The sequence below is a fragment of the Triturus cristatus genome, chromosome 4_2 (assembly GCF_964204655.1).
Source record: "Triturus cristatus chromosome 4_2, aTriCri1.1, whole genome shotgun sequence".
Classification (NCBI taxonomy): Eukaryota; Metazoa; Chordata; class Amphibia; order Caudata; family Salamandridae; genus Triturus; species Triturus cristatus.
This window is the reverse complement of record NC_140586.1, coordinates 265,072,582-265,099,384: the sequence shown is the minus strand read 5'-3', so window position 1 is coordinate 265,099,384 and position 26,803 is coordinate 265,072,582. Positions and strand designations below refer to the sequence as shown.

Genomic DNA, 26,803 nt, shown 5'->3' with positions numbered 1-26,803 from the left:
TTAGTAGGTGTCACTCAACCCCAAATCGGTGATTCGAGTGGTCCTTGTCTTTTCATTGCATCAGGCAAGAGTCGGGTCTGGTAGCTTAATGGACTGCAGGGACCTGTGTTTGACACAGGCTAAAATCCAGCCGGGTCCACTTAGGCTTTTATCCTTCTTAGAACGATAAAAAGAGTTTCGTTGGTTAACAATAGACATCTGTTATTAAGCGCCATGATGGATTGCCCACGGGTGCCCTTTACAAATACACGTCAGAACGTAACTACCAATCGTGCAGCGGCCTGAGTGAGGGGCCCGTTAACCCCTAATGAATGTCGTATTTTACAACCTAACCAGCAGCTACGGGGCTGTTTTCCTTGCTTGCTCTTGATCCTATGTCACCCTTACAACGCCACTGCGTAGCATTGCACGTGCATCGTTACGTGCTTTCAGGAGGCTGGGGGCACCCGAGGGCTTAGTGTATCAGGCTACACATGAGGTGCGAACACGTATTTCCATCTGAAAGGGGAGCTGATATCTGTTGCTTGATAGATCCTGAGGAGTAGGCGTGCCCTCTTTGTTCTAGGATGAACCACTCCGGATTGTGAGCCCTTGGGGCTTCCGTCCTGGTGTGAAATGCTGCTGGGCTTCACCTGTATCTGGTGGAATATCTTCTCACACCGAGGGGTCCCCTCCCACACCCGGTATTTCCAGCAGATCACAAGGGCATGTTGCAGCAGCCCCCCCCCCTTCCTCATTGTCCTCACTGACTCCCCCCAAACGTGTCTGTCGGCTAAAAAGATAGGAATGTCGGATGGTGACGCACACAAATGACAATGGACAACTTAACTAAACAGCACGTGCAATCGTCCCTTCCTGTGAATAATGGGGAAATCCACAAAAGAAGGAAACGCCCACTCTACGAACCTTCTGATCTCCCTGGACCAGGAAAGTTAAGGCCCAAAGGTACACCCGGGTAACACAGTGGGGGCTGGGTGTACAAAGGGTGTGGGAAGCATAAATCATGTGCTAAGCATTGCCACCACATACCTGCCAACTTGAAGAACAATCTCACCATGTGAGGAGGGGCGGGGCAGGGTCTCGTGCCCAGAAGTACCTACGAGGCGCTTTTGACCCCTCCCCACCCCCCCCCCTTCCCCCCAGAAAATATTGCTAAGTCTGGTGCCGATGTCCCGAGGTGTTTTTACGCCTCTTAATGGACGTGAGCAGTTAAAAACCTCGGAAAACGAGCGGGGGGGGGGGGGGGGGGGTACACTATTTACAGTGGGTTTCAGCTGGTTTGCCCTGCCACCGTGTGATATCGGCTCCTCACCGGAGACCGTGTGATGGGAGCCGATATCGTGTCTCACACAGTGGCACCTTGTGAGTTGGCAGGTATGCCACCATATTGCAAAAATCTGCTTGCAATATAATGAAGTGAGATTCCCAGCAGCAAACAGCTTTGCAATTTGTAACATCAGACTCTTTGAGAGCGGTAAGAGGAAGGCGGGCCAGCATTATGGTGGTCGGCCGTGCCCCCCGTATCGTGCCCGTCTCATTGGCCCCGCCTTGGCTAGTGGCCGTGCCCCGGAAGCGATTGGATCGCTTCCGGGTCATGGGAGGCTCCCCCGCGCCCCGGAAGTGATCCGATCGCTTCCGGGGCGTGGGGGACCCTCTGGCACCTTTAAAGCCGGGGGGACCGCGAAGTGCAGTCTCTTGCTCTCCGCTCCCCTCGGCAGCACACCCGTCGCGTGTGCCCCCTCCCTCGGGAGGATATTTAACCCTATTTTCTTTCTTGAATCCTCTGTAGGCTTGTGAAATTAACGAGCGGGAGAACGCGTACGCGTTAAGGCTGCAGTGTGAAATTGACGAGCGAGATCCCGGCGAAGCCCTGTTTTGTATCACGCATCGCGAGGGAGCGCGGCGACGCTCGAGAGAGGGCAGAGCTTTTACAAAGAGATTTACACGGGCGAATTTCAGCGGGAGCGAGCAAGCGAGTGCCGGTCTCGGTGAAAACATCGGGAGGAGCCCACAAGCGTGCCTGAGGACACGTACAGGGTCTGCATTCCGGCACTGCTGGGAGCCAAGCGGGTTAGAGCCTGTTGCTCACCTGCCTTGCTGGGCTAGCCAGTATTGAGGCTCCGGTAGCGTGGGTGCTGTGGCCGGTCGTGTTTCCCCCAACAGACAAGTGGTAACAGTGTGCAGGGTAGTCATGCCTCCCAAAGTTAAGCGCGGTGAACAGCGCCCCAATATTGCGAATGTGTTAGACGCCCTGATGAGAAAGATTGGGGAAATGGATAGCACCATGGCGCAGCTGGCAGACAGGCTGGATGCGCAGGAGGGGTCCTCGGGGAGGTCACGCAGGGACGCTTTACCCCCAAGAGAAGCTTTCCCGCCCCTGCTGAAAAGGAATAGGGCAAAGAAGGTACCACAGGTTGTCCCTGGGAATGGGGGGGGGGGCCCAATTTTGCCTGTAGTGCCCGCGTCCCCCAGCCCACCAGTGACCGAGCCTTCACCCGTGGATCCGGTGGTTGGGCCTGTTCCCGGGGTCCCGGCATTGCTTCCGTGTCCTGCGACGCCAATTATTGCGCCACCAGCACCAGGGAATCCTATCCTCACGCCGGGGGTTCCAGTGCCAGGGGTGCCCAATGTTTCGTTACCTGTTCCCCCCACACCCGGGAGAGTACCAACACTTCCAACTGATTTTGTCTCCAGCTTAGCAGCCGTGCTTCCCTGGCTTGGGGGCATGGGGTTGAATTTGAGTGCGGCGGGTGTGGCCGGGGCGGACGCATTGGAAAAGGCAAGACAGCTAATTGACCAAAGCAAGCTTAAAGAAGTACCATTGGTCGTTGCCCCAAAAGAAAATGCGGGACCCTCGCATGGTAAGCCACAGACATTGCCATTGTTGGGCATGGGCGAATCGCGCACATCTTATGAATCTCTTTCACGCCACTTGTCACAGGAGGTTAAGGAGAGAATTTGGAAGGGGACATATATTGACATTTTCTCACTCTTAATAGATGAGGTTGAGAGGGAAGAAATGAGGAGGAAGAAAGATTATATGCCCGCGCGTGAATGGGCGAATGAAATGCTGAAGTATAGGGTAGAGGAAAACATCAGGCATTGGATGCTGGCGTACAATATTTACATGGCTGTGATGACGGACTGTTTCCCAGAGGAGGTGCCCGCAATGTCTTGTTACTTGTCTAGGATCAGCACGGCGCAGGCAACAAAGGGGGGCACAGGGTGGTTGGATTATGAAAAAAAATTCAGGCACATCAGGGCATCTGATCCAACACTAAAATGGAATCAGGTGGAGGGGATAGCTTGGTTGGATCATTTGGCCGGTCTGACAGCAGAGCCGGCAAGGGACCCGCCAAGACCGCAGCCCTTTCGTTCGTTCCCCTCAGCTGCACCAGGTGGGGGGGCTGGGAAGAAGGGATGCTGGGGTTTAGAATCCCGGTGGCGGATTTTGTGGGTCCCTCAGTTTGCAGGAACCAATTGTCGGTCACTCAGAACGCTGGGTTGGCGGTGGCCAAAATTGAGAAAGAATGTAGATTGGGCCGAGTGGCGGGGCTGTTTGACAAGATTCCCGTGCATAACTTTGTGTGTTCCCCCCTGGGGGTGGTCCCAAAGAAGGAACCAGGAGAATTCAGGCTAATTCACAATTTATCAGCGCCAAGGGGGCAGTCGGTGAATGACTCCATTGATGAAGAATTCTGCTCGGTGCGTTATGCATCTATTGATCAGGCAATTGAACTCTTGAGGGGATTGGGACCGGGGGCAATGATGGCTAAATCGGACATAGAATCTGCTTTCAGGCTGCTGCCCGTTCACCCGAGCGATTTCACCTACTTGGTTTCCAGTTTGAGGGCAAGTTCTTCATAGACATGTGCATGCCTATGGGGTGTTCGGTGTCGTGCGCATATTTTGAAATGTTTAGTACTTTCCTAGAATGGTCTTTCAGACAAGTGACGGGGCATAGGCATGTGCCGCATTACCTGGATGACTTCCTTTTTCTGGGGCCACCAGGGAGCGCGGTGTGTGGTCAGGCGCTTGAGCAATTCTGTGCATTAATGAAGAGTTTTGTGGTGCCACTAGCACAAGGAAAAACCGTTGGACCATCCCCGGTCATAGAATTCCTGGGGATCGAGCTGGACTCAGTCACGGGGTGCTCACGGCTTCCCACTGATAAAGTGACCAGGTTTGGAGATTCACTGAGGCAATGTCTAGAAACCAAAAGGGTAACGTTGCATCAGCTGCAACAAATGGTAGGGCAGCTAAATTTTGCACTACGTATCATACCAATGGCACGTCCTTTTTCAAAATCCATTGCACAAGCAATGTCAGGCCTTAAGCAGAAATACCACCACACCAGATTGAGCGAGGAGGTCAAGCAGGATATGCGTATTTGGTTGGCATTTCTGCGGGACTTCAATGGCTCTGTCCTGTGGCCCGGCCCAGTCACCTCTTGCGCGGAGTTGGGTTTAATGACAGACTCCGCGGGCAGTGAGGGGTTCGGCGCCATTCTGGGCATCCAGTGGGTGGCGCAGCGTTGGTCGGCGTGGTGGGTGGACGCTGGACTCACGGCAAACATTGGTTTCCTGGAATTGTTCCCCATCTGGGTGGCATTGTTCGTCTGGCCGGAACAACTGGGAAACAAAGCAGTTGTTTTCTGGTCCGACAACATGACAGTAGTGGAATGCATAAACAACCAGTCAGCAAAATGTAATGCAGCGAGCCTAGCGCCAGAACAAGAAAGGCATACGAAGGGGCGTTTGGGGCATACTGCAATTTCTTGAAAGACCAGGGGGGGGGGGGGCATTGGGCGGATTCGGCCGGGGTGTGCTCTTACTTGCAAACCTTGTGGGATGAAGGGCGGACAGTGGGGTCTGCTAGAAGACACATGGCAGCCATTTCATTTTTTGCACAAATGAGCGGCAGGCGGGATCCTACTCAGGCATTCGTAGTGCGCAAAGCATTGAAGGGTTGGCAGCGCTTACAGGGGTCTGCGCCCAACACTAGGCGCCCGATAGGTCTTACTACCTTGGCATCAGTCCTAGCTGCGCTAGAGCAGACCTGCACTACCATGATGGAATGCTTATTGTTCAAGGCAGCCTTTACCTTGGCCTTCTATGGTGCCTTTCGAATAGGGGAATTGGTGGCTAAGAATAAAAGGGACCTGGGGGGAGGCCTGCAGCTTGGCGACATACGCTTCCATAACGATACATTGCAGGTTACCATTCGGCAATCAAAGACAGATCAGGAAGGGAGGGGGCAGGTAGTGTTTCTCCGGCGGGCAACGGGTAACCCCTGCTGCCCGGTGTTACATATGGAAGCCTTTTTGCCATACAGACCAAGTGACAGGGGGGCCCATTGTTAATGCACACGGGGGGGACCCACTGACAAAGTTTCAATTTAAACGAGTCTTGGATATGACGATAGGCAGGGTGGGGCTGGACCCCAGTGTTTTTGGAACACATTCCTTCAGAATAGGTGCAGCCACCGAGGCGGTCGCACGGGGTCTTGGGGAAGGGGATGTTCGGAAGATTGGGCGGTGGGCCTCCAACTGTTTTAGGCGCTATGTGCGAGTCGATATGTTATGACATTCTATGACAATGGTACTGATGGCACTATTTTCTTGTTTTATTGCCAGTTCCCTCGGCCTGTCACGCAGGAAGAGAGACAGCGACACGCCACCAAGAAGAAGACACAGCCAAGACAAAAGTGAATTCCCCGGACGCAAAGTTGGAACGTCATGCGTGTGTTTTTGGCCATTCGTATGTTTCTCGTCTAAGTAATTTTTTCATGGCGGGAAATGGGGCAGCGCGCGCAAAACGGTTAGGTGTCAGGGTTTCCTTTTTTTGGGCACGGTGGGCTGCGTTTTGACAGGTTCAGAGAACGGATAGGTCACATGCTCACTTCCTTGGACACTCCCCCCGACGCTATAATTTTGCATCTGGGTGGTAACGACTTGGTGCACCTAAATAGGAGGATCCTGCTTGAAACAGTGCTGTCAGAGTCAGCATGGCTGGCCAGGCGCTGCCCCGGTACGGTTATTGTGTGGTCACACATGATACCAAGGCTTCAGTGGCGGGGAGGGGAATCAGTGAAGGCTCTCATTCACTCGGTCCAGAGGATTAATAATAAGATAGACAAGCTATTTAGGACCCCCAGATTGCAAGTAATTGCTCATGGGTGCATAAAAGGGGACGTCTGCTACTTGCGAGATGGGGTGCACCTTTCGCGTTTGGGGAATGAGTTATTCCTGGGCAACATTTTAGCTTGGCTGGACCGATTTCAATGGTGAGTATGACCTTGGGTTTGGGGGGGGGCTGATAGTCGGTCTACTATGCAGGCCTGTGCGGTAAGGTCATCGGTTGGACAGACTAAATTGACTAATCTTTTGGGGCGCCTTATTAAGTGGGGCGCCCAGAGGGGAAGGACATGTGGCTCTCACCAGACTCCAGGGGCAGTTACAACCGGTTGATTGGAACGGTGCGGGGCCAAAGGGGGGGTTACGCTTTCCATTGGCTGGTTGGCCACCCCGCACGCGGGCGTAAGTAAGCTGCGCTGTCTGCATGGCCCCTTTATGGAGTAAGTCTTGAATGTATGGGGGTTGCCTGGGGGAAAGTATTTCCGGGTCAGCTGGGCCCCCTGCGCATGCGCACTCTGGTTGGGGTGCGCAGGACAATCTGGATTAAAGGGGGAGGGGCCAGCATGTTGACCTTGCCGTAGGCCCAAAGGAATACGCAGAAATGTGATCAGCAATATGTTTAGACTAGGATAGGAACATTATGTATTAGAGTTTTGTTAAAGCTAGGAATGAATCAAATGTACCGAATCCTGTCTTGGCATTTCTGCGTAATTGTATATTTGAGTATTACTATGTGTGTTTGTTAATAAATACGATCGGGGGTCAACGACCCCCTATTCCTTGAAATATAATGAAGTGAGATTCCCAGCAGCAAACGGCTTTGCCATTTGTAACATCAGACTCTTTGAGAGCGGTAATGGTATACGGGCCTTTGGCACAGATGCATGCAATTTATAGAGGATGATGTACCTTCACCACCCCCACCCTAATTCTTAAGAATAAAACTAAAGGTTTGCAAATAATCCTGCTGACAGCAACTGCTGGGGAAACAGTGACCTCACAATATTTGACCTTGTTGAAGTTTCATAATAACTGCTTGATTAATACAGCGGTCGAAGTGCATGAAAAAAAGTTTGGTAACTTTGGTAATTATGATCCTGTGGGTTGGGCCAGTGCGCGTGGGGGGGGGGGAGCAAAGGTGTGGCTACAAAGAACAAAATATTCGGTAACTGTCCTGTTGGTATTTTACCTTCAAGTAACTGCATAAATATACACCTAGAATAAAAAATACATGCAAGTTAAACTAATTAGTGAGAGCTGCACTTTGTTATATTGTGAAAACTCTAATTGTTAATGCGATCACTGCAGGGGGGGGTTGTGCGTGCATGCGTGTGTGCGTGTGTGTAACCAAGAACCACAGAATTGAATTCTGCTTGGTGCAGTGAAGAGTAGTTACCTGCGTTTTTTATCTTTGTAACTCCATTAAAAGCACACACTCCACAGCTCACCTTGCAATCTTCAAGTGACTTCATCAATTAAAGCCAATGCCGGTTTCCAAGCAGCCTTTACATTTGAGGATTAACCACATGCAGGCATTTACATTTCTTTTAGGCAGCAGACACATTGACAAGACAGATCCCCCTCCCCCCAGGATATAGCCACATAATTAGCAAATTTGGCAGCACAAAAAAATGTGAATTTAGTGGCACAAAAAATGAAATTTTGCGTCATTTAATGGCAATTTATTTTATTTTGTAAACTTGTAGTGTGGAACGTTGTCCTTTCCGTCACGAAGTAATTTTGAAAATAATGCAGATGTTTATTTCCAAAATAGCTACTAAGAGAAAAAGCGTGATAAAAATGATCGTCAAGTGGTTAATGGGAGAGACCAGTTCTTAATTTGTGCCGGTGGTTTCCGATGCTCGGCACTAGTACTTAATTGTCAGCACCATCTCTAGTGACAGTCCACCACATGGTGACAATGTCCTTTTCATTTTAAGATGAGCACAACAACATTTTTAATTAAGTCAAAATAGATTGAAAATGAATAATGCCGGCCTCTCATGCCATTATTATAGCTTTGTGTGACCTGAAATAGCCTGAATTCTCACACTTCTAGGAGTGTGATGGTTAGGTGTTATGTTTATACAGTCATTGAAAGCGCTGGCAGGGTATGGGTGGTCTAGACTGCAGTAGCCTTCGGAAAAGGGCCATGGCACTTAAGTTTTTACAAATTAAGCACCGGGCGAGACAATTTTCGATGATAAATTGACAGACTGGAAAGCAACAACTAGCAATAAACATCACGGACCTGATTTAAAGAAATGCTAATGGATGGCCGACTTTTCCTCTTCTGTCCTTCTTTTGGAATTCTCTGACATTCCCAATAATGCGCCTGGAAAGTGGCACCTGTAAGGGGAGATTTACAAAACATTCACGCAGCGCAGCCCTCTGTGTGGCTGTGCTGCATTGCGCGACAATGAGGGAGCAGAAGAGCGTCATATCTTCAGAGATATGGCTCTCTACTCCCCTTTCTCTTGCGCTGGCGCGATTATAGCTGCCGTGTGCCACGCATACACCTTAGCGCCATAGTGCTAGGGTGTGTGTATTAGTTTAGCATAGGTTTTGTACAGGAAGGATAGCCTTCCTGTACAAAATACAATGCCCAGACACAATGCAAAGTTTTTCCCACTTTGTATGCGTGCTGCACAGTGCAGCACACACGGAAAGTCGGAAAAGGAAGAAGAAATGAAAGGATTTCTCCTTCCGTGCACCTACTTGAAAGGGCCCAGTTTTCTCACACTAAGCCCAATCTATTTTATTTAGTAAATTGTGTTTAGCGTGAGAAACCTCAGGTGGTTGCATGGGAACGCCCAAGCACCACCCTTGGTACGCCCCATGGCACAAAGTAATGCGAAGCAGTGCTATGCGCTGCTTCACATTACTTTTCTGTTATTTCAAGCGTTAAACAAGTTTAGGGCTGGAAAGTCAATAGGGAAAAAAAGATTTTGCACCGATTTGCGTCACTTTTGTGACCCAAACACGTCACAAAATCTTAGTAAATCTCCCCAGTGGTTTTCAAGGTGTGCTTTACTTTTCCCTTATGTCTTCCGGAGCAGGCTCACTCCAGGTGCCTCTAGGCAGGGGATGCAACACAGCAGGAGGCAGGTGAGTAAACAAACACCTCGCCTGCCTTCCTGCCTGCCTGCCTGCCTGTCTCCATTCATTTGGCTCAGCGGTCAACGGTGAGCCAATAAAAGAAGGAGTAGCATTCCCTGAATTTCAGCACAGGCTGTTTACAAAACTGCCAATTCAGCGATTTTTTGGGGCAAATCGTGAAATCCTGGCAGGTCTGGGAAGAATTAATGTTTCTTGTTCAGCTCTCGGAAAATCTCCACCCTCAATCTTCGACCTCTGGATTAATAAAACAACACAGACACATCTCCATTTTAGTTTTCACCTACATTTGGGTGCTGACATTATATACCAGGGGAACATTATTCATTTCTCTTTGTATTCACACACAAAATACATATTCGCATGAAGAGGATATATAACAACAAATCACAGAAAAGCACTGAGAACCTAAATCATTTATATTACACATTGTCCTGATATAATAGTTCCCTGGAGTACACCTCAATGAGAAATGTATTAATTTAGCCTTAGAGCACGACGTAGCGGGTTCTACCGGCCATTAAATCCTTGCTCCAGCGTCAAAGGCGATAGCGTTCAACAAGGGAGCGGGCATTCAATGCCCAGGAGAGCCCACTACGGAGGGCTCTAATGCTATTAGAACACTCCGCCCCTAGAGGGCAGAATGTTCTAATTTCTAAAAACAAAGGCCTCTTGGAGCGGCTCCGAGAAGCCTTTGTTCACAGCAACAGCTGTGAAATCAAAACAACATTGGAATGTTGCTCCTCGGGCTTCTATCTGCCAGTAGAAGCCCAGAGCACTCCATTGTCTACAATGAAGCGCTCAACATTCCAATGTTCTAATAAATCAAGGGAGAGCAACAAAAAAAACCAATAGTAGTTCTGTCCATACATCAATTGATACAGAATATGAATGTTCTTGGCTTAAATTATTCCCTATTGTTAATACATTTTAATTTATCATCATATGCAAGGCACCATCATCATGCAAAGAACAGAGATGAAGTTTGTATTCAAACACATCATTTTTTGTTTAAAAAAAGTTTATTTTTTAGTTAATCTCTCTGTTTTGTCAGAAGAATGAGGATTGCAGCAGTGGACCAAAACGTCTCACCAACTTTGGGGGTTTGGTGATCCAAAGTTTGGCATGTATACAGCATGGAGAAGCTATTGGCTGTTGTGAAAAATAAGATACCTCACCTTGCAAGAATCAGGAAGCCATTAAAAATCTAATTTAGGGGCCAGGTGGAAGAAGGAGAATGTCATGGCATACCCCAGATGCTGAAAGGAAAGGAAACATGCATAGACTGTCTGGCTCCTCAGAAACAGGAGTAAAAGAAATAGAGTTAGAAGGGATCAATCGTCAAACTTGATGCCGTAACAATCACCGAGTCACTCCGATGCATGGTGGGGAAAGGAGGGGGTGCTTGAGTAATACATGTGTGCATAGTTGCTATTCACAAACACATGGGTCTGGGATGGTTTTACAGATATGATTTGAAGTTTTGGTGGGGAGATATGTAAAGGTTCGTATAATTTTAATAGTGCCTCTTTGGGGGAAAATCCATAATATCAGTTTGTAAAAACTTTAAAACAATTTTAAATTTCACCACCACCTGGTATTTTATTTGCTGTTTATGGCCATAGCACAAGGTCCCATGAAGAAATGGGAGTATGCGACCGCACAATGTGCAGTCGCATTTTAATTGCGGTGTCGGGACCGGTGACTGGAGGTTGGTCGGTCCCGACACGGCAACTGTGTCAGCAACATCGTAATGAGACCCAAAGTGGTACATGCATGACACAGGGTGTTTATAAAGATTTATGAAGCCACGCAAAGCCACCCTGCGTGGCTTTGATTGGCCTCATAAATCATGAGTAAGGCGACACAGCGCAAATCGTTGCCTTACGCGGCGCTCGGGAGGCATTCCATGGGCAATATTTTCCTCTGCCTGTGTTTAAGCAGTGTTTCAGGTGACCTATTTCCTGTCTGCTGGAGACTTTTTAAAAAAAAAGAGATTAATGTATTGATGTTTCCCAAAATCTCAAATTGTTCCAAATATCCTGCCAACTTCGTTTTTTTTATTATCTCACATCACTCTGCATACTGTGTTTTTTAGGTTTCACCTACAGTCTTTTGTCAAAGACCTGTTGTGTACATTACCAATACTTACAGTGGGTTTGGAACAGCTTCGGCATGTTTCATTTCCTATGAAATGTTACCATTTATGCACAATCCATTTACATGAAAAAACTACATATATTTAAAGTTGATGTAAGATAATAGGGCAAACGTTCTCTTGTGCTCTGCTTGCTGTATAACAATCATCACTTGTGAGAGACTGCAGAGTATCCAAGAGAACCTTTATACGATGAGACAAGCTGCGTGACCATAACCTGATGGCATTTCTTATGTGCCTTTTATTATATGCCTATCCCTCTTGCTCCCTGTTCACCGTAATAACTGAGCCCAGTCTTGGATGTGTTCAGCACTGTCAACAGGGAAGGAGAATGATGAGTTTCATGTTGTTCCTGCAGCAACATTTGGCTCTATGGGCCAAGGGTGACGTGGGTCTGACATTAACGGCCTCAGATATCTGTTATTGTCTTTTATGTACTTGCAACTATTCCTTTTCATTATTTTTAAACTGGATCATGTTCAACAGGCTTTTTAAATCACGCACAGACAAAGCCAATAGGTCTCACCTACAATAGCTATAATCATTGCCGATGTGTTTTAGTCTTGCTGTAGAGCAGCGTGGCTGTTAGAATATAAAGAGTTATGACATATCACAGCTGGTTTTTTTGTTGGTGGGACAAGAAGGAGAGTGGATGGGGCAGGCAACAAACGAAACAATGCTGGACAGCATGCAACAAAACAATGTGAAAAAATTACCATCAACGCTGGACGGCATGCAAGAAAACAATGTAAAACAACAAACAACGCAGAACAGCATGCAACAAAATAATGTGAAACGATGACAAACAACGTTGAACGGCATGCAACAAAACAATTTTAACCAAAGACAAACAACACTGGACGGCATGCAACAAAACAATGTAAAACAATGACAAACAATGCTGGAGGGCATGCACCAAAACAATGTAAAACAACAACAAACAATGCTGGACAGCATGCAACAAAACAATGTAAAACAACAACAAACAAAGCTGAACGGCATGCAACAAAACAATGTAAAACAATGACAAACAACACTGGATGGCATGCAACAAAACAATGTAAAACAACGACAAACAATGCTGGAGGGCATGCACCAAAACAACGTAAAACAACAACAAACAATGATGGACTGCATGCACCAAAACAATGTAAAACAACAATAAACAATGATGGAAGGCATGCAACAAAACAATGTAAAACAACGACAAACAACGCTGGAGGGCATGCAGGAAAACAATGTGAAACAACACAGGACATTCCCTGAGGGATAAGAAGCGGAATATTTCTGAAGTTTTTTGAAGTTGTGAATGTGATTGTTAAAAAGTAATGAGATTGTATCACATCTTATAACTCCGAGTTGGTTTGTGAGATCACTGTTAACATGTCAGTACAGTGTATTCTACAAATCAGGATAGATGTGCAATGTGAGAGCTCTTTGGTGCAGTTCAGCAGAGGTGCATCATAAGAGCCCTGGGAATGACTAATGGCCTAAAGTTATTGCATGAGACAAGTCAGAGTGGAATTCCATTGTGAAAGCTCAGTGGATGTCTCAGCGGTAGTATCCCTCTCGATGATGCATGTTAGCATGAATTTGAAATATGAAAATTCTGCTACAGCCTTATAGCCTGCCATAGCGGGCTATCCCGGCCATTAAAGGCCCACTCCAGTGTTAAAGGCTTAAGCCAAAGGTGAGGGCTTTAACAAGGGAGCAGGACTTTAATGCCGGTATAGGCCAGCTACAGAGGGCTATAAGGCTATTAGAACATTCTGCCACTACAGAATAGAATGTAGTGAGAAATAAAACAAAGGCTTCACAGAGCAGAAGGGATTGGAATCCTCTCAGGCTCCATGAGGCCTTTGGAATGTTGGAGCTCCAGGCTTCTACCAGCCATTATAAGCCCGGTGCACTCCACTGTTTTCAATTGAGCTCCCAACATTCTATTGTTCTAATAATGCCAACAGAGGTATGTCAGTGTGATTAACAGAGGGGCACTGTTAATCTACTTTGTGGATTGACGTTTGATAGAGAGGAGAACAGTTGTATTGTAACTGGTAAACTCCAATATTGTTTCATTTTTAAAACACTTATACCCACAATACAGCAGCATTAGTAATTGTGATGCAGTAATTTCACACCCGGAACCACAGTTTGGTAATTCCAGAATGCAGAATTACCTCATGATTACAAGTAATGCCAAGGAGTTCTCCAATGCAATGAGAAATAACACAGTATATCTGTTAATCAGCTGATTCCCAGGCCTTTTTGGGGGCCCAGTTCGTTTGAGCATGATGTGGAGAATTAGATAATACCAGTGATTTTTGTACACTACTCTCCTTAAGCACACATGCAGAGGCTTGCTCCCATGTGCTTGGTGAAGGTTATTGACTAGTTATAACAACTGTTGACAACGTCTGACTGTCTCCTGTAAATACGTAAACTGCAGTGTATGGGACTGAGACATTAATAGTACCACTAATGTTTATATTTCAGAATATCATCGTCCCTCCCATTGGCAACTCAAACTCCTCTACTCTCTGGCTCCACCCACCTCTCACCCCTGCTCATAACAAGACATTTTTAATTGGCTACTACTACACTGTAGCATTTTAGAATCACACACACTAAATCCCACTAAGACAAGGCCCTGGCCATTGGCACCTTGAATGATCCCAAGAGATGACATGAGGTTGGAGCAGGGCGCGGCAGCTCTTCTAAGACCTAATACAGAGCAGCAAGAACTGGTGTGTCAACGATAACAAAAGACTGGAAGGAGTCCAAGAATTCCTTTTCAGAAAAGGATTAGAGTGAACAGACAAAGGACGCATAAAACAAGACATGTAGGACCTGCTGAGCTCACAAGAGCTCCCACCCAAACTCTACTACCTCTTAACTTTTGGAAAATCAAAGACTCTATGAACATCATGCAGTGTCATTGACAGACTGAAAACCTTACTGATTCTGATGTTGTAGGCAACATCCCCAAAAGGCCCGCCTGAAACGATTGGAAACATTCTCCTAATTTTTCACCCATTAGACATGATGCGTTTCTGGTGATATTCAACGCACCCCATTTACTTACGTATTTTGCTCAAACATCAAATCTGTGACCATACAGTTTCCAATGGAACACTAATTTTAGCCTCAGTGAAGCCAATAATAAGCTCCGAATATTGTCACAAGAGCATGACCTTAAATGTGGGTTTGACTGCCTAACAGACGTGTTGAATGTCTCTCAGAGACATTCAAGAAACACAGATAAATTTTGTCCACTTTGAGAATCATCTGCGTTATAGAGATAATTCTTATTTGCCATCAGTTTTATGTGATGGCCTTGAAGGGTGACCCACGTGACTTCAAGATGCAGCTATCCGCAGAAGCAAAGCAATGTCAGTAAGGCTTTATGGTACTGATGCTTTTACAAGTGAAACAGATTCATACGTAACTAGTTTTCAACGAGGCACAGGTTCCTGGTGCAAAGCCATTCAGCAATGTTTGTAGCTCCTTCGGTAATACTGAGACAGCGACCCCTCTGGCCGGGTCAGGCGTTGTGTGCTCATCTGTTTTGCAGTTTGGCAGCACCTTTACCTGCTTTACTACTCCTGATTCTTACACAAACTGACTGCTGATTTTTTTAAAAACACAATAGGCCTTTACATTTTGATTGCTAATTAGTAGCTGGTTGTTTCTTTCTGCTTGTTAGTTACCATTAATTATGAACAGGTTTTCCAACAAATAACTTTCCTGGTGGGGTTACCTTTCGCGTGAGGTTATCTGTAACGTTATAGGGATGCATCAAAGAGTGCATGATGGTACACCATAGTCGAAATCACCCATGTTTAATCACATATTAACTAGGTAAAATTGAACAACTCAGCAGGGTGGGTGCCAGTACATACCTGGAAAGACGTGATCGATATACCACGCCAGCACCCAATACAGAAAGGCATCGATAAGCATCATGAAGATGGAAAACAGGAAGCTGTATTGATCGCCCTCTACCGGGCTGGCCCGGATGTTGCCCCACTGCAGCCCAAGGCCTTGTTCTTCATAGCGAGACAGATACTCGGTTCCAAACCCAAAAGCTACTGGAGACAGGAAGCTCTGCAATAAAGGAAAGGTGGAGTTCAGGAAATTACATAGAACTTTAATGCAAAGATTTTGCGCCATATTTACAAGGAAGTAACGCAGCGCGGTGCCGCAAGCTATTTGGCTGCACCTCACTGCGGTACTTCTGAAGCAAGGGATACGTCATATTTACAATATGACATATCCCCGAGCTGTCGCCTGCACTGGCACACAATTAGATGCCATATGCCATATGCCAATGCCAGCATACTTGCACCATGGTTCAAGGGTGTGCGTTGCAGGGATGATTGTTTTTGTGCAGGAAGGGTCACGTTTCTGCACAAAAACAACCATGAGAGGTTTTTTTCCTCTTTCTATGTGTGCTGCAGAATGCAGCACACATAGAAAGAGGAAAGAACGAGGAGAAATAAAATATTTTTTTCCTCATTGCACCTCCTTACTCGTCCCCTGGGGAGGCATAGGATTCTGCAGTATTCCCAGGTTTTTCAAAACACTGTAAATCTGGGAATGCGGCAGAATCCATGGGTGTTGTGTGGGAACACCCACAGCAACACCCATGGAATGCCCCTTTTATGCAAAGTGCTGTGTGAAAAGGGGTCGTATTTACAAGGACAGGAAAAGCCATGCAGGGTGGCTTTTCATGTCCTTGTAAATATGGAGCACGACACTGCGTTTGTGACACACCGGCGGCGCAAGGGGCTTGTACATATGAACCACTATGTTTATGTCAAGAAAGGAGGCCAGTATCATGCAAAACTCCCTGTAAAGCTACTCCACAGCAGCATCTTTAGAAGATCACAGAGTAGAATTCTATAAAGAATGTCCTTTACAGTACACCTTGTGCCATTACAGAATCTTCCTTTTTCAATGCTGCTCCTCAAGCAGATTGTATAGTATTGTATTGTAATTGCATTTATGTAGCGCTTACTTCCCCTGACGAGGCGTTGAAGCACTTTTTCGGCGAGATACGTATATTTCTTTTTTATCTGTCGTTTGAGTGGTATTTGGTTCTGAGTGTAGTATGGGTATTGGACTGTTTTAGGAAGATCAGAACTATGGTTTATCTACATTGGTATAAATTGCATTTAAGGACTGACTGTGGGAATGTGCTTACTTTGGTACCCCAGTAATGGAGCTCACTGCGCTGCTGGCCTTCTCTCTTCCAGATACTATCAGATGCCACCACATCACTGGGGTACCATGCTCCAGACCTAGTCTTCGCAGTTTCAACCACTGTAATCTAGGAAAACTGAAGTCAACCATGATTACTCATCTCAGCAAATAACAGGTCGCTGAATGAATGCCTAAGAGTGAAACCTTGTGGAATTTTATTTTAAACCCTGTAGGTTTATACATTTCAGTCAATGCGGCTTTGACCCAAAGTTCCCATTCCACTTAACTATGTGGGAAGTTAGTAAATATGCTTTTTAATTGAGAGCAGAGATTGAAAATTAGTTTTCAGAGTTCAAGAGAAACCAGCAGAAGACATTATGAAAAGTGCTGTTAATTCCAAAACATACCCCAAGTTAGCCCTGAGGTTGTCATCCTCTGGGGAAGACTGCTGGTCTCAGAAAACTGTGGAATCTCCACTTTGCAAAGTCGGTCTGGAGGATCAGACAGTAACCCCTGAATTCTGGTCTAATGCCCAAACTTCCTAATTTCGTCACAATATCTTCTCATTTCACTGGAGCAATTTCAAAGATTTGAAGTTGGTATTACGACTGGTGGTACTAACGATTAATTAATGGTGGGCCTAATTAGTGGACCTATGCTAGCTCCTTTGGAGCACGACTTGCTCTTTGGCCCTCCATCTGTGGTCATAAACATGTAAACAATGTCCAATACCTGTCCCCAAGTTACCAATGTGGGTGAATTACCACACTGGATGAAGGCTGTAACCTGGGGGATGGATGGGGCTAAGACACAATGTGAGTAGCCGTTAACATTAAATAAAATAGTATTGTTGGAAGGCGGGCCTCGGGGGAGTCGGAGAGACCACCCAGAGAGGCCCCCACTCTGCACGAAGTAGCCGAGCGCTGCTGAGAAGCCTCCGGGAGAGGTCCTTCTCCTATAACGTACTAGCACCGTAACACCACCACACAGGACTCGAGGAGATTTATCAAGACGAGCAGTTCTTTATCAGCACTTATGAAGTTACGGTTATCAATATTTACAAGGGGGGATCGAGGGATCCACAAGAGTCTCAGAGTCTTTGGTAGGGACGGGGTAGCGGGACAGTCTTTAGCAGCAGCTTGGTACGAGGGTACCTGGGGCCCAGTTCTTATCCTCAAGCTGGAGGGCCTCCGGATCTCGGAGTGGTCGAGCCGCGACGGCGTCAGCAGGGCTCTAGCGTTCAGTTCGTGGAGTTCTAGCCGCGACCAGGTCAGCAGGGCTCTTACGGTGTCTTGGTTCAGCTCGAGCCGCGACGACGTCAGCAGGGCTCCGAGGGAGGTATCAGCGAGGTTGGGCCGCGACAGCGTCAGCAGGGCCCCGATGTTCCGTGAGGTTTCGTGATCTCAATAAGGTGGAGCCGTGACGCAGTCAGCAGGGCTCGTGGTAGAGTCTCAAGCAAGAGTTCTTCTCCGTAGGGTCGGCCGCGATTCAATCAGCAGGGCTCTCGACTCCGGGATACAACTGCTGTCCCATTGCGGGGTTGCACCAGATATAGGTCTGGAGCCCATTGATGTCCGGACCCTTGCGCCTGGGGGGCGGAGAGGCCGGGCTGGGAGAGGCCAGACGCCCAGCGGGAGAGGCGCCAGGCCCCGGGAGGCCGGAGGACGATCGCACCTAGGTGTTGGGGGACGGTGGGGGTCCCATCGAAACTCCCCTCCTCCGGGAGTGGTGAAGTGGTCCGGTGATGCCCCCTGGCCAGATCTTGGTGCCTCGATGTCGGGGCTTCGCTGGGGCCGAGGCCGGCGGGAGCCGGGCCGCGTGGCTGGTGCGCGGAGCAAGCATGATCCAAAGGGGGCGGGACCCCGAAGGGGTGAGGGATCCCTGTGCGGCCTGGAAAGGGGGCCGCGTAGGCCGGTGTAGGGAAACAGGTACAATCCAAGGGGGGACCTCGAAGAGGGGAGGGGTCTCTGGCGGCCCGAAGGGGCGGCCCAGGTAGGCTGGCACGGGGAATGGGCACAATCCAAGGGGGTTAAGGACCACGCCACGAGGCTGGGTCCAACAGGCGTCCCCCCAGCCGAAGGCAGGGAGAGTCACCCATCTCCTTGGGGGTTCTCCTCGTCGAGGCGGAAGAAGCGGGATAGGCCGTCGGCGTTGGCGTGGTCATTGCCGGGCCGGTGTTCGACGGAAAAGTCCATCCCTTGCAGCGAGATGGACCACCGCAGCAGCTTGGGGTTCTCGCCTCTCATTTGCATTAACCACCGCAAGGGCCGGTGGTCGGTTTGAACCCGGAAGTGGGTGCCGAAGAGATAGGGCCGGAGCTTTTTGAGGGCCCACATGACAGCGAAGGCCTCTCGCTCGATGGTGCTCCACCGCTGTTCCCGGGGCAACAGCCGTCGGCTGATGAAGGCCACGGGTCTGTCGAGACCCTCCGCATCTGCCTGGGACAGGACGGCCCCAATTCCATATTCGGAGGCGTCCGTCTGCACAACGAACTCCTTGCTGTAGTCAGGGGCCTGTAGCACGGGGGCAGTGCACATCGCCGTCTTGAGAGTCTCGAAGGCCGACAGGCAGCGGGGTGTCCCGTGCACCTTCTTGGGCTGCTACTTTGACGTGAGCTCTGTGAGGGGGCCAACAATGCTCCCATAGTCTTTGATGAATCGCCGGTAGTACCCGGTGAGGCCCAGGATGGCCCGGACAGCTGTCTGGGTGGTGGGGGGTTCCCAGGCCTGGATGGCATTTGGTTGGAGGGGGGCCACCTGACCGCTCCCCACCTGATGGCCCAGATAGGTCACCGATCCTTGACCTATCTGGCACTTGCTGGCCTTGATCGTGAGCCCGGCCCTTTGGAGGGCGGCCAGGACTGCCTTGAGGTGCCCCAGGTGCTCAGCCCAGTGGTTGCTGTACACGGCAATGTCGTCCAAATAAGCCGTGCTGAAGGCCTCTAGCCCGGCCAGAACCTTGTTCACCAGTCTCTGGAAGGTGGCCGGGGCGTTCTTCATGCCGAAGGGCATCACCCGAAAGTGGTAGTGCCCATCAGGGGTGGAGAAAGCGGATCTCTCTTGGGCGCCGGGGGTGAGCTGGATCTGCCAGTACCCGGCGGTGAGGTCAAAAGTACTCAGGTAGGTCGATGAGCTCGTCGGCCCGGGGAAGGGGATGGGCATCGGTCTTGGTAACAGCATTCAGACCCCGGTAGTCCACACAAAATCGTAGCTCCGGGGGATTGCCTGGGGCGGCGGCCTTCGGCACCAGGACGACGGGACTGGCCCACGGGCTGTCGGAGGGCTCGATGACCCCGAGGGCCAGCATCTTTGCCACCTCGGCCTGGATGCAGGCCCGCACCCGGTCGGGTACTCTGTAGGCTCGGTGTCGCACGGGGGGACTGTCCCCAGTGTCGACGTCGTGGACGCACCATGGGGTCACCCCCGGAGTGAGGGAGAAGAGGGCCGCAAAGGGCTGCAACAGCTGCTGACAGTCGTGGCGCTGTTCCGGGGTCAGGGAGGAGGCGAGTTGGACGCCTTTGATGGACCCGTCGTGGACGCTGATCCGCAGGAGGTCGGGTAGGGGCTCGGAGTCGTCTTCGCCCCCATCGTCGGTTGCCAGTAGCAGGCTCAGTTCGGTCCGGGCAAAGTGGGGTTTGAGCCGGTTAGCATGTAGGACCCGGAGGGGGTTCCGGGGGGACTCCAGGTCGATTAGGTAGGTGACGGGGCTCTTCTTCTCCACCACCTTGAAGGGCCCGGTCCATTTGTCCTGGAGGGCGCAGGGGTCAACCGGTGCCATGACCCAGACTTGCTGGCCTGGCTCAAACTCAATGGTAGAGGCGTTCCGATCATACCATCGCTTCATGTCCTCCTGGCTGGCCTCGAGGTTGGCTTCGGCCAGGGCTCGGAACCTGCGGGTCTGGTTTCGTAGGGTCAGGAGGTATCGGTAGACGTCGGGAGGGGCATCTTGGGGCTTCGTCTCCCAGCCCTCCTTGACCAGGCTGAGGGGTCCGCGGACCGGATGCCCATACAACAGTTCGAAAGGGCTGAACCCCAGGGACTTCTGCGGGTCCTCCCGATAGGCAAACAGGAGGCACGGCAGCAGGACATCCCATCTCCGCCTTAGGGGCTCTTCCAGGCCCTGGATCATTCCTTTTAAGGTTCTGTTGAACCGCTCGACCAGTCCGTTCCCCTGAGGGTGGTATGGGGTGGTGAATTTGTACGTGACCCCGCACTGTTGCCACAGGGACCGCATGTATTTAGAGATGAAGTTCGTACCCCGGTCGCTCACCACTTCTCGGGGGAATCCCACTCTCGAGAAGATCCCCATGAAGGCCCGGCCCACCACGGGGGCCATCACAGTTCGAAGCGGGATAGCCTCAGGGTACCTGGTTGCGTGGTCCACGAGGACCAGGGTGAAGCGGTGACCCAGGGCGGTCCGGGGGTCCAGGGGCCCTACAATGTCTATCCCGACCCGTTCGAACGGGGTGTTGACTGCTGGGAAGGGCTGGAGGGGGGCTTTGACCCGTCCCCCCGCCTTCCCGCTGGCTTGGCAGGTCTGGCAGGACTGGCAGTGGTTGTCCACGTCTCTCCGCATCCGGGGCCAGTAGAAGTGGGTCACCAGGCGGCTGTAGGTTTTGTCCTGACCCAGGTGCCCGTGAGGGGCACATCATGTGCCAGGTTAAGGAGGAACTCCCGGAATCGGAGGGGGACCACCAGCACTCGACTGGCCCCCAGTTCCGCAATCTTCTGTTCGCTGTACAGTAGGCCCTCGGCCCAATAGACCCAGTGCGTTCCGGTCTGGTCACCGTTGGCCTGCGAGGATGCCTGCTGTCGGACCCCTTCGAGGGAGGGGCAGGTCTTCTGTTCCTGCTGGAACTGTTCTCGGGTGGGACCCCCGTCGTGGTGCCATTGGGCAAGCTCTGGGAGTGCGTCGAGAGAGGCGATTTCGTCTGGGGAGGGTTCGGTGGGTCTGGTATCAGTGTCTGCTTCTCCCTCGCTGGAGGCGGTTGGTGGCGCGGGCCCCTCGGGCTCGGTGGGGTCGGATGCCATGGACGAGCGGGGGGCCTGTGCGGCCATGGACCGGGTAGTGGCGCAGGCCCATTCGGGTAGTCCCAACATTCGGAGGTGCTCTCGCCGCTCCACTTGAGCCCAGGGAGAACTCTCTAGGTCGTTCCCCAGGAGGCAGTCCACCGGGGCGTCGTCGCGGACAGTCGCCTTTAGTATGCCCGTCACCCCTCCCCATTCGAAGGGGACCTGGGCCATCTGGCACATGCTTTCGCTGTTGTCGGCCGTCCGGACGGGGCATAGCACATTTAGCAGGATCTGTTCGGGGGTCACCAGGTGGCGGCGGACAGCGGTGACACTGGCTCCGGTGTCACGGAGGGCTTCGGCCCGTCGTCCATTGATAGCGACCCACTGTTGGTACTTCTGGGTGTTGCTCGGGATGGGTGTTCGGGGCACCATTTCTCGGCTGCCCAGGCAGACCAGGGACATGGCCGCCGGCTCCCACTGAGTGGTTCCTCTGTCGAGGGGTTCTTCCTCCTCCTCCCCTTCCCCCAGGGCGGCAGCCGCCAGCTGTCGGGGCGGGAGCCCGCCGGCCCCACTTCTTCGGTTCATGGGGCAGGCCGGGTCGCTGGCATAGTGTCCGGTTTGTTGGCAGCCGTAGCAGGTTATCGTGGGCCGGGGTCCGGTTCTGGCTGGTGCCGTCCCTCTTCGGGCTAGGCTCGGGGAGAGGTGTTGCTGAGGCGGCCCTCGAGGCGGACTCCGGGGTGGCCCGGCGGGGATGTCCCGATTCCGGTTCGACCCTCCTCCTCCGCCGCGCTGGCGGGGAGGTCCGGTGGGGTTTCTCTGGTACTCCCCCATCGAGTTCCGGGGGACTCGGGTGTTGACCCATCGATCGGCCTCGGCGGCGAGCTTCCGCGGCTCGGTCAGCTTGCTGTCGAGGAGGTGTTGTCTTAGCTCCACAAAGCAGTTGTTGGAGAGGTGTTCCCAAATAATGAGGTCGACCAGCTGCCCGTAGGTGGTGACCTTGCTACCCTTGATCCACCCTTCTAGGGCCCTGCTGAAGAAGTCCACATATTCTACCCACGTGGTACCGGGGATTTTTTTGCAGTCTCTGAAACGCTGGCGGTACATTTCCGCGGTTAGTCCGTAGCGGGTGAGCAGGGCCTCCTTCATATGGTCGTAGGAGGTCACCACATCTTCTGGTAGCTGGAGCAGGGTGTCTCGGCCCTCGCTAAGGAACCGACCCCACAGGCCGGCACCCCAATCCTTCCGGGGCACCCGATGGGAGGTCATGGCCACCTCGTACGCCTTGAACCACTGCTGGATGTCGTCGTTTTTATAGTACTCTTTGACGACATCTTTGGTAATATGCACCTTGGCTTCGGTGGGGGGTGGAGCGTCTCTATTACTGGGGGTGCCGGTCTCCCCCTTCTGGGCCTTGAGTTCGAGTTCTTTGAGGCCCCGCTCGTGTTCAAGGGTCAGCCTTTTTTCTTCCAATTCTCGATGCCGCTTTTTCTCCTCTATCTCTTCCTGCAGCCGTAGCTGTTCTATGGCCATTTTCTTTTCGGCCAGCCGGAGTTCGCCGTCCAGCCGAAGTCGTGCGAGCTCTAGTTCGTGGGTCCGGACCTTCTCCCGCTCTCGTATTTCCTCCGCGGAGAGGCCAGTTTCCAGGCTGTTTCTCCCTCCGTTCGCCGGGGTCGGTGCGAGTGGTGTGGCTGCATTTAGGGGCAGAGGACCCTCGTTCTGGGAGGGGCCCGCCTCGGACTCTATCCAGGTTCTCAGGGCTTTCTGCATCTCTTCCTTGGTACCTAGGCTGGTGGTTGCAATGTCCTTGTCTTTGCAGAACTGTTTTAACTCTTTGTGAGTATACTCTTCCAACCGTTCTGGTTGGAACTCCATGGTCGCGGTGGTTTACTGGTTGCTCATGGTCTCTGTTCGTCTGGATGGGTTACTTGCTTGTACGAACTGCGTTCGGCTCGGATCCCGTCGCTGGCCACCAAATGTTGGAAGGCGGGCCTCGGGGGAGTCGGAGAGACCACCCAGAGGGGCCCCCACTCTGCACGAAGTAGCCGAGCGCTGCTGAGAAGCCTCCGGGAGAGGTCCTTCTCCTATAACGTACTAGCACAGTAACACCACCACACAGGACTCGAGGAGATTTAGCAAGACGAGCAGTTCTTTATCAGCACTTATGAAGTTACGGTTATCAATATTTACAAGGGGGGATCGAGGGATCCACAAGAGTCTCAGAGTCTTTGGTAGGGACAGGGTAGCGGGACAGTCTTTAGCAGCAGCTTGGTACGAGGGTACCTGGGGCCCAGTTCTTATCCTCAAGCTGGAGGGCCTCCGGATCTCGGAGTGGTCGAGCCGCGACGGCGTCAGCAGGGCTCTAGCGTTCAGTTCGTGGAGTTCGAGCCGCGACCAGGTCAGCAGGGCTCTTACGGTGTCTTGGTTCAGCTCGAGCCGCGACGACGTCAGCAGGGCTCCGAGGGAGGTTTCAGCGAGGTTGGGCCGCGACAGCGTCAGCAGGGCCCCGATGTTCCGTGAGGTTTCGTGATCTCAATAAGGTGGAGCCGCGACGCAGTCAGCAGGGCTCGTGGTAGAGTCTCAAGCAAGAGTTCTTCTCCGTAGGGTCGGCCGCGATTCAATCAGCAGGGCTCTCGACTCCGGGATACAACTGCTGTCCCATTGCGGGGTTGCCCCAGATATAGGTCTGGAGCCCTTTGATGTCTGGACCCTTGCGCCTGGGGGGCGGAGAGGCCGGGCTGGGAGAGGCCAGACACCCAGCGGGAGAGGCGCCAGGCCCCGGGAGGCCGGAGGACGATCGCACCTAGGTGTTGGGGGACGGTGGGGGTCCCATCGAAACTCCCCTCCTCCGGGAGTGGTGAAGTGGTCTGGTGATGCCCCCTGGCCAGATCTTGTTGCCTCGATGTCGGGGCTTCGCTGGGGCCGAGGCCGGCGGGAGCCGGGCCGCGTGGCTGGTGGGTGGAGCAAGCATGATCCAAAGGGGGGCGGGACCCCGAAGGGGTGAGGGATCCCTGTGCGGCCTGGAAAGGGGGCCGCGTAGGCCGGTGTAGGGAAACAGGTACAATCCAAGGGGGGACCTCGAAGAGGGGAGGGGTCTCTGGCGGCCCGAAGGGGCGGCCCGGGTAGGCTGGCGCGGGGAATAGGCACAATCCAAGGGGGTTAAGGACCACGCCACGAGGCCGGGTCCAACAAGTATCTAAAGCAGAGGTGCATCATCAGATTCAAGAGGCTGTCTCAATAAATGCAGAAAAGGAAGAGAGACTTCTGAGCTATGTAATCTGGAACGTTTGCTCGAGTCCATGTTACATAAACACGCACTAGGGCAAAAATTGATGAAATGAATTGATGAACTGTTGCTAAAAATATACTAATTATTGCACATAAATCATTTAAAATGTGCTATTGAGGATTCAACAAAGAATTCATAGTCCACTAATAACTGTATTTTTCTAATCTAACATGAAGTCAGTTTGCTCCATCTTTGCTTTGGTGCACAAACGTTAGTGTGCAGAAATTAATATTTACTTCACAGCTATCACTCAAGTAAAGCATTAAGTATGTATATGGATGTGCAGTGATGTTACACACTAGTGCAATGTTTCTGTGATATACCCTTCAACTTTACACACTTGTGAAGTGACAAAATTCCACCCAAGTACGCAGGAATTGTGCAATAATTTACAATTGTTTATTTCCAGAGTGCTATTTCTAGTGCTCAAATCAATATGTTCAACCAAGCAGACGACCTGGTCAACAATGCACTGCACTGGGGGGCGTGGCCTCCAAGATGGCCGAATAGCCACGTTTATTGCTAGCTCCGCTGACTCAGTTATGATCCTGCTATTTTCCTGATAACTGCTTGCCATCCCAGACACGATCTGAGACCCTGAATCTTGGGGAGACAAAAGGAAGCGGCTGCGGGGTGAGTAAAGGAACCCTGGGAACGGTACTGGCCCGAATACAGGCCCTAAGGGGCGCGGCCAGTCACCTCACTCTAAAAGGTGGCTAGGAGAGGCCAAGACTGATCCCAAAGGGCCCTGCTGGCAGCCCGGTGCAGCAATCCCTGACTGAGGTTGTGCGATGGGTGACACGGACCGAGGGATGTTTTCTCATTCGACAGAGTGCCCACACGAGATGCCGGAGATCCCTGCCTGGCCCACTAGGAGCAGTGACTGTTTCACTTCAGTGCCCAGTGATGTCGCAGGCTCAACGCCCTCATACTTCATAAATAAATGACACACACACTTAAGTATGCTAGTTAGAACTGGTGCCGGGCACGTGCGCCCGACCCCTTGTATTTGCAGGGTCACCTGACCGGTGACACATGTAATGGGTGGGTGAATAGTTCGGGTTAACACTAGGGGGAACACTACAACATGTTTAGCAGAACACTACATCCCTCCCAAACTTTAATGAAAAAGAAACAAACAAAAAGTCCAACCTATGAAGAAAACAAACAACAATATACAGCATAAATGAGTCTCTTCAGGCCATCTGCCGGGCGGTGCTGGAGCTCTGGACCACACGGTCAGGAGGCTTTGGTCCGCCTCCGCAATGTAGATCAGACCGGCCTGGTCTCACTGTGTTGGAGTCTATTTACACAGTTCAAAAAGCAGTGCATCTTGAGCGGTGGTGGAGTCCACATTGGAGATCTTCTTGCAGGCGCTCAGGCTCCGGTGGACTGCAAACCTGCAAATACTGAAGATGACCTTGGTAGATGATGGCCCTCCTTGGAGGCGATGATGCTTTCCAGTACCCGCTGACCGAGAAGTTTCAGACTTGCCCCTCCTGCCTGGACTCCTCTCTCACAGGAGTCTCCTGGAGGGCCTTCCTGCAGGGCTGCAATGGGACCGTGTGGATGGTGCAGGCCTCGTGTAGGCCACACAAAGGCATCGCTGAGGAATTGCCAACAGGACCACAGCCAAGTCGCTCATGCAGCCGCAATGGGTGGTGTCTCAGAGTCTGGGTGCTCTCATCATCAGGACTCGGGTTCTAAGCCATCCTCAGATGGTCTTTGGGTGACCAGTCCCCATCTGCGACCTCCATGCTTCCCGGTGCCTGTCATGAAGCTGCTGCCAATGCATCTCTCCAGTTTGGATTCCCCTCTCACAGGAACTCCTTTGAGGCCCTTGCTCCTGGATTGACATTTGACGGCATGGGCTGTGCGGTCCTTTTGTAGGC

The 26,803-nt window shown here is 51.2% G+C and overlaps 1 protein-coding gene across 2 annotated transcripts in view; it reads right to left on the bottom strand.

Annotated features, from left to right (window-relative positions):
• The window catches only part of ABCA4 (ATP binding cassette subfamily A member 4), a 1,118,748-nt gene that overhangs the window by 559,831 nt on the left and 532,114 nt on the right, over positions 1–26,803 (bottom strand). For both annotated transcript variants that reach the window (XM_085601480.1, XM_085601481.1), the window contains exon 17: positions 15,311–15,515. In XM_085601480.1, the coding sequence (XP_085457606.1) occupies positions 15,311–15,515 (205 nt within the window). The remainder of the gene's footprint in view (positions 1–15,310; positions 15,516–26,803) is intronic.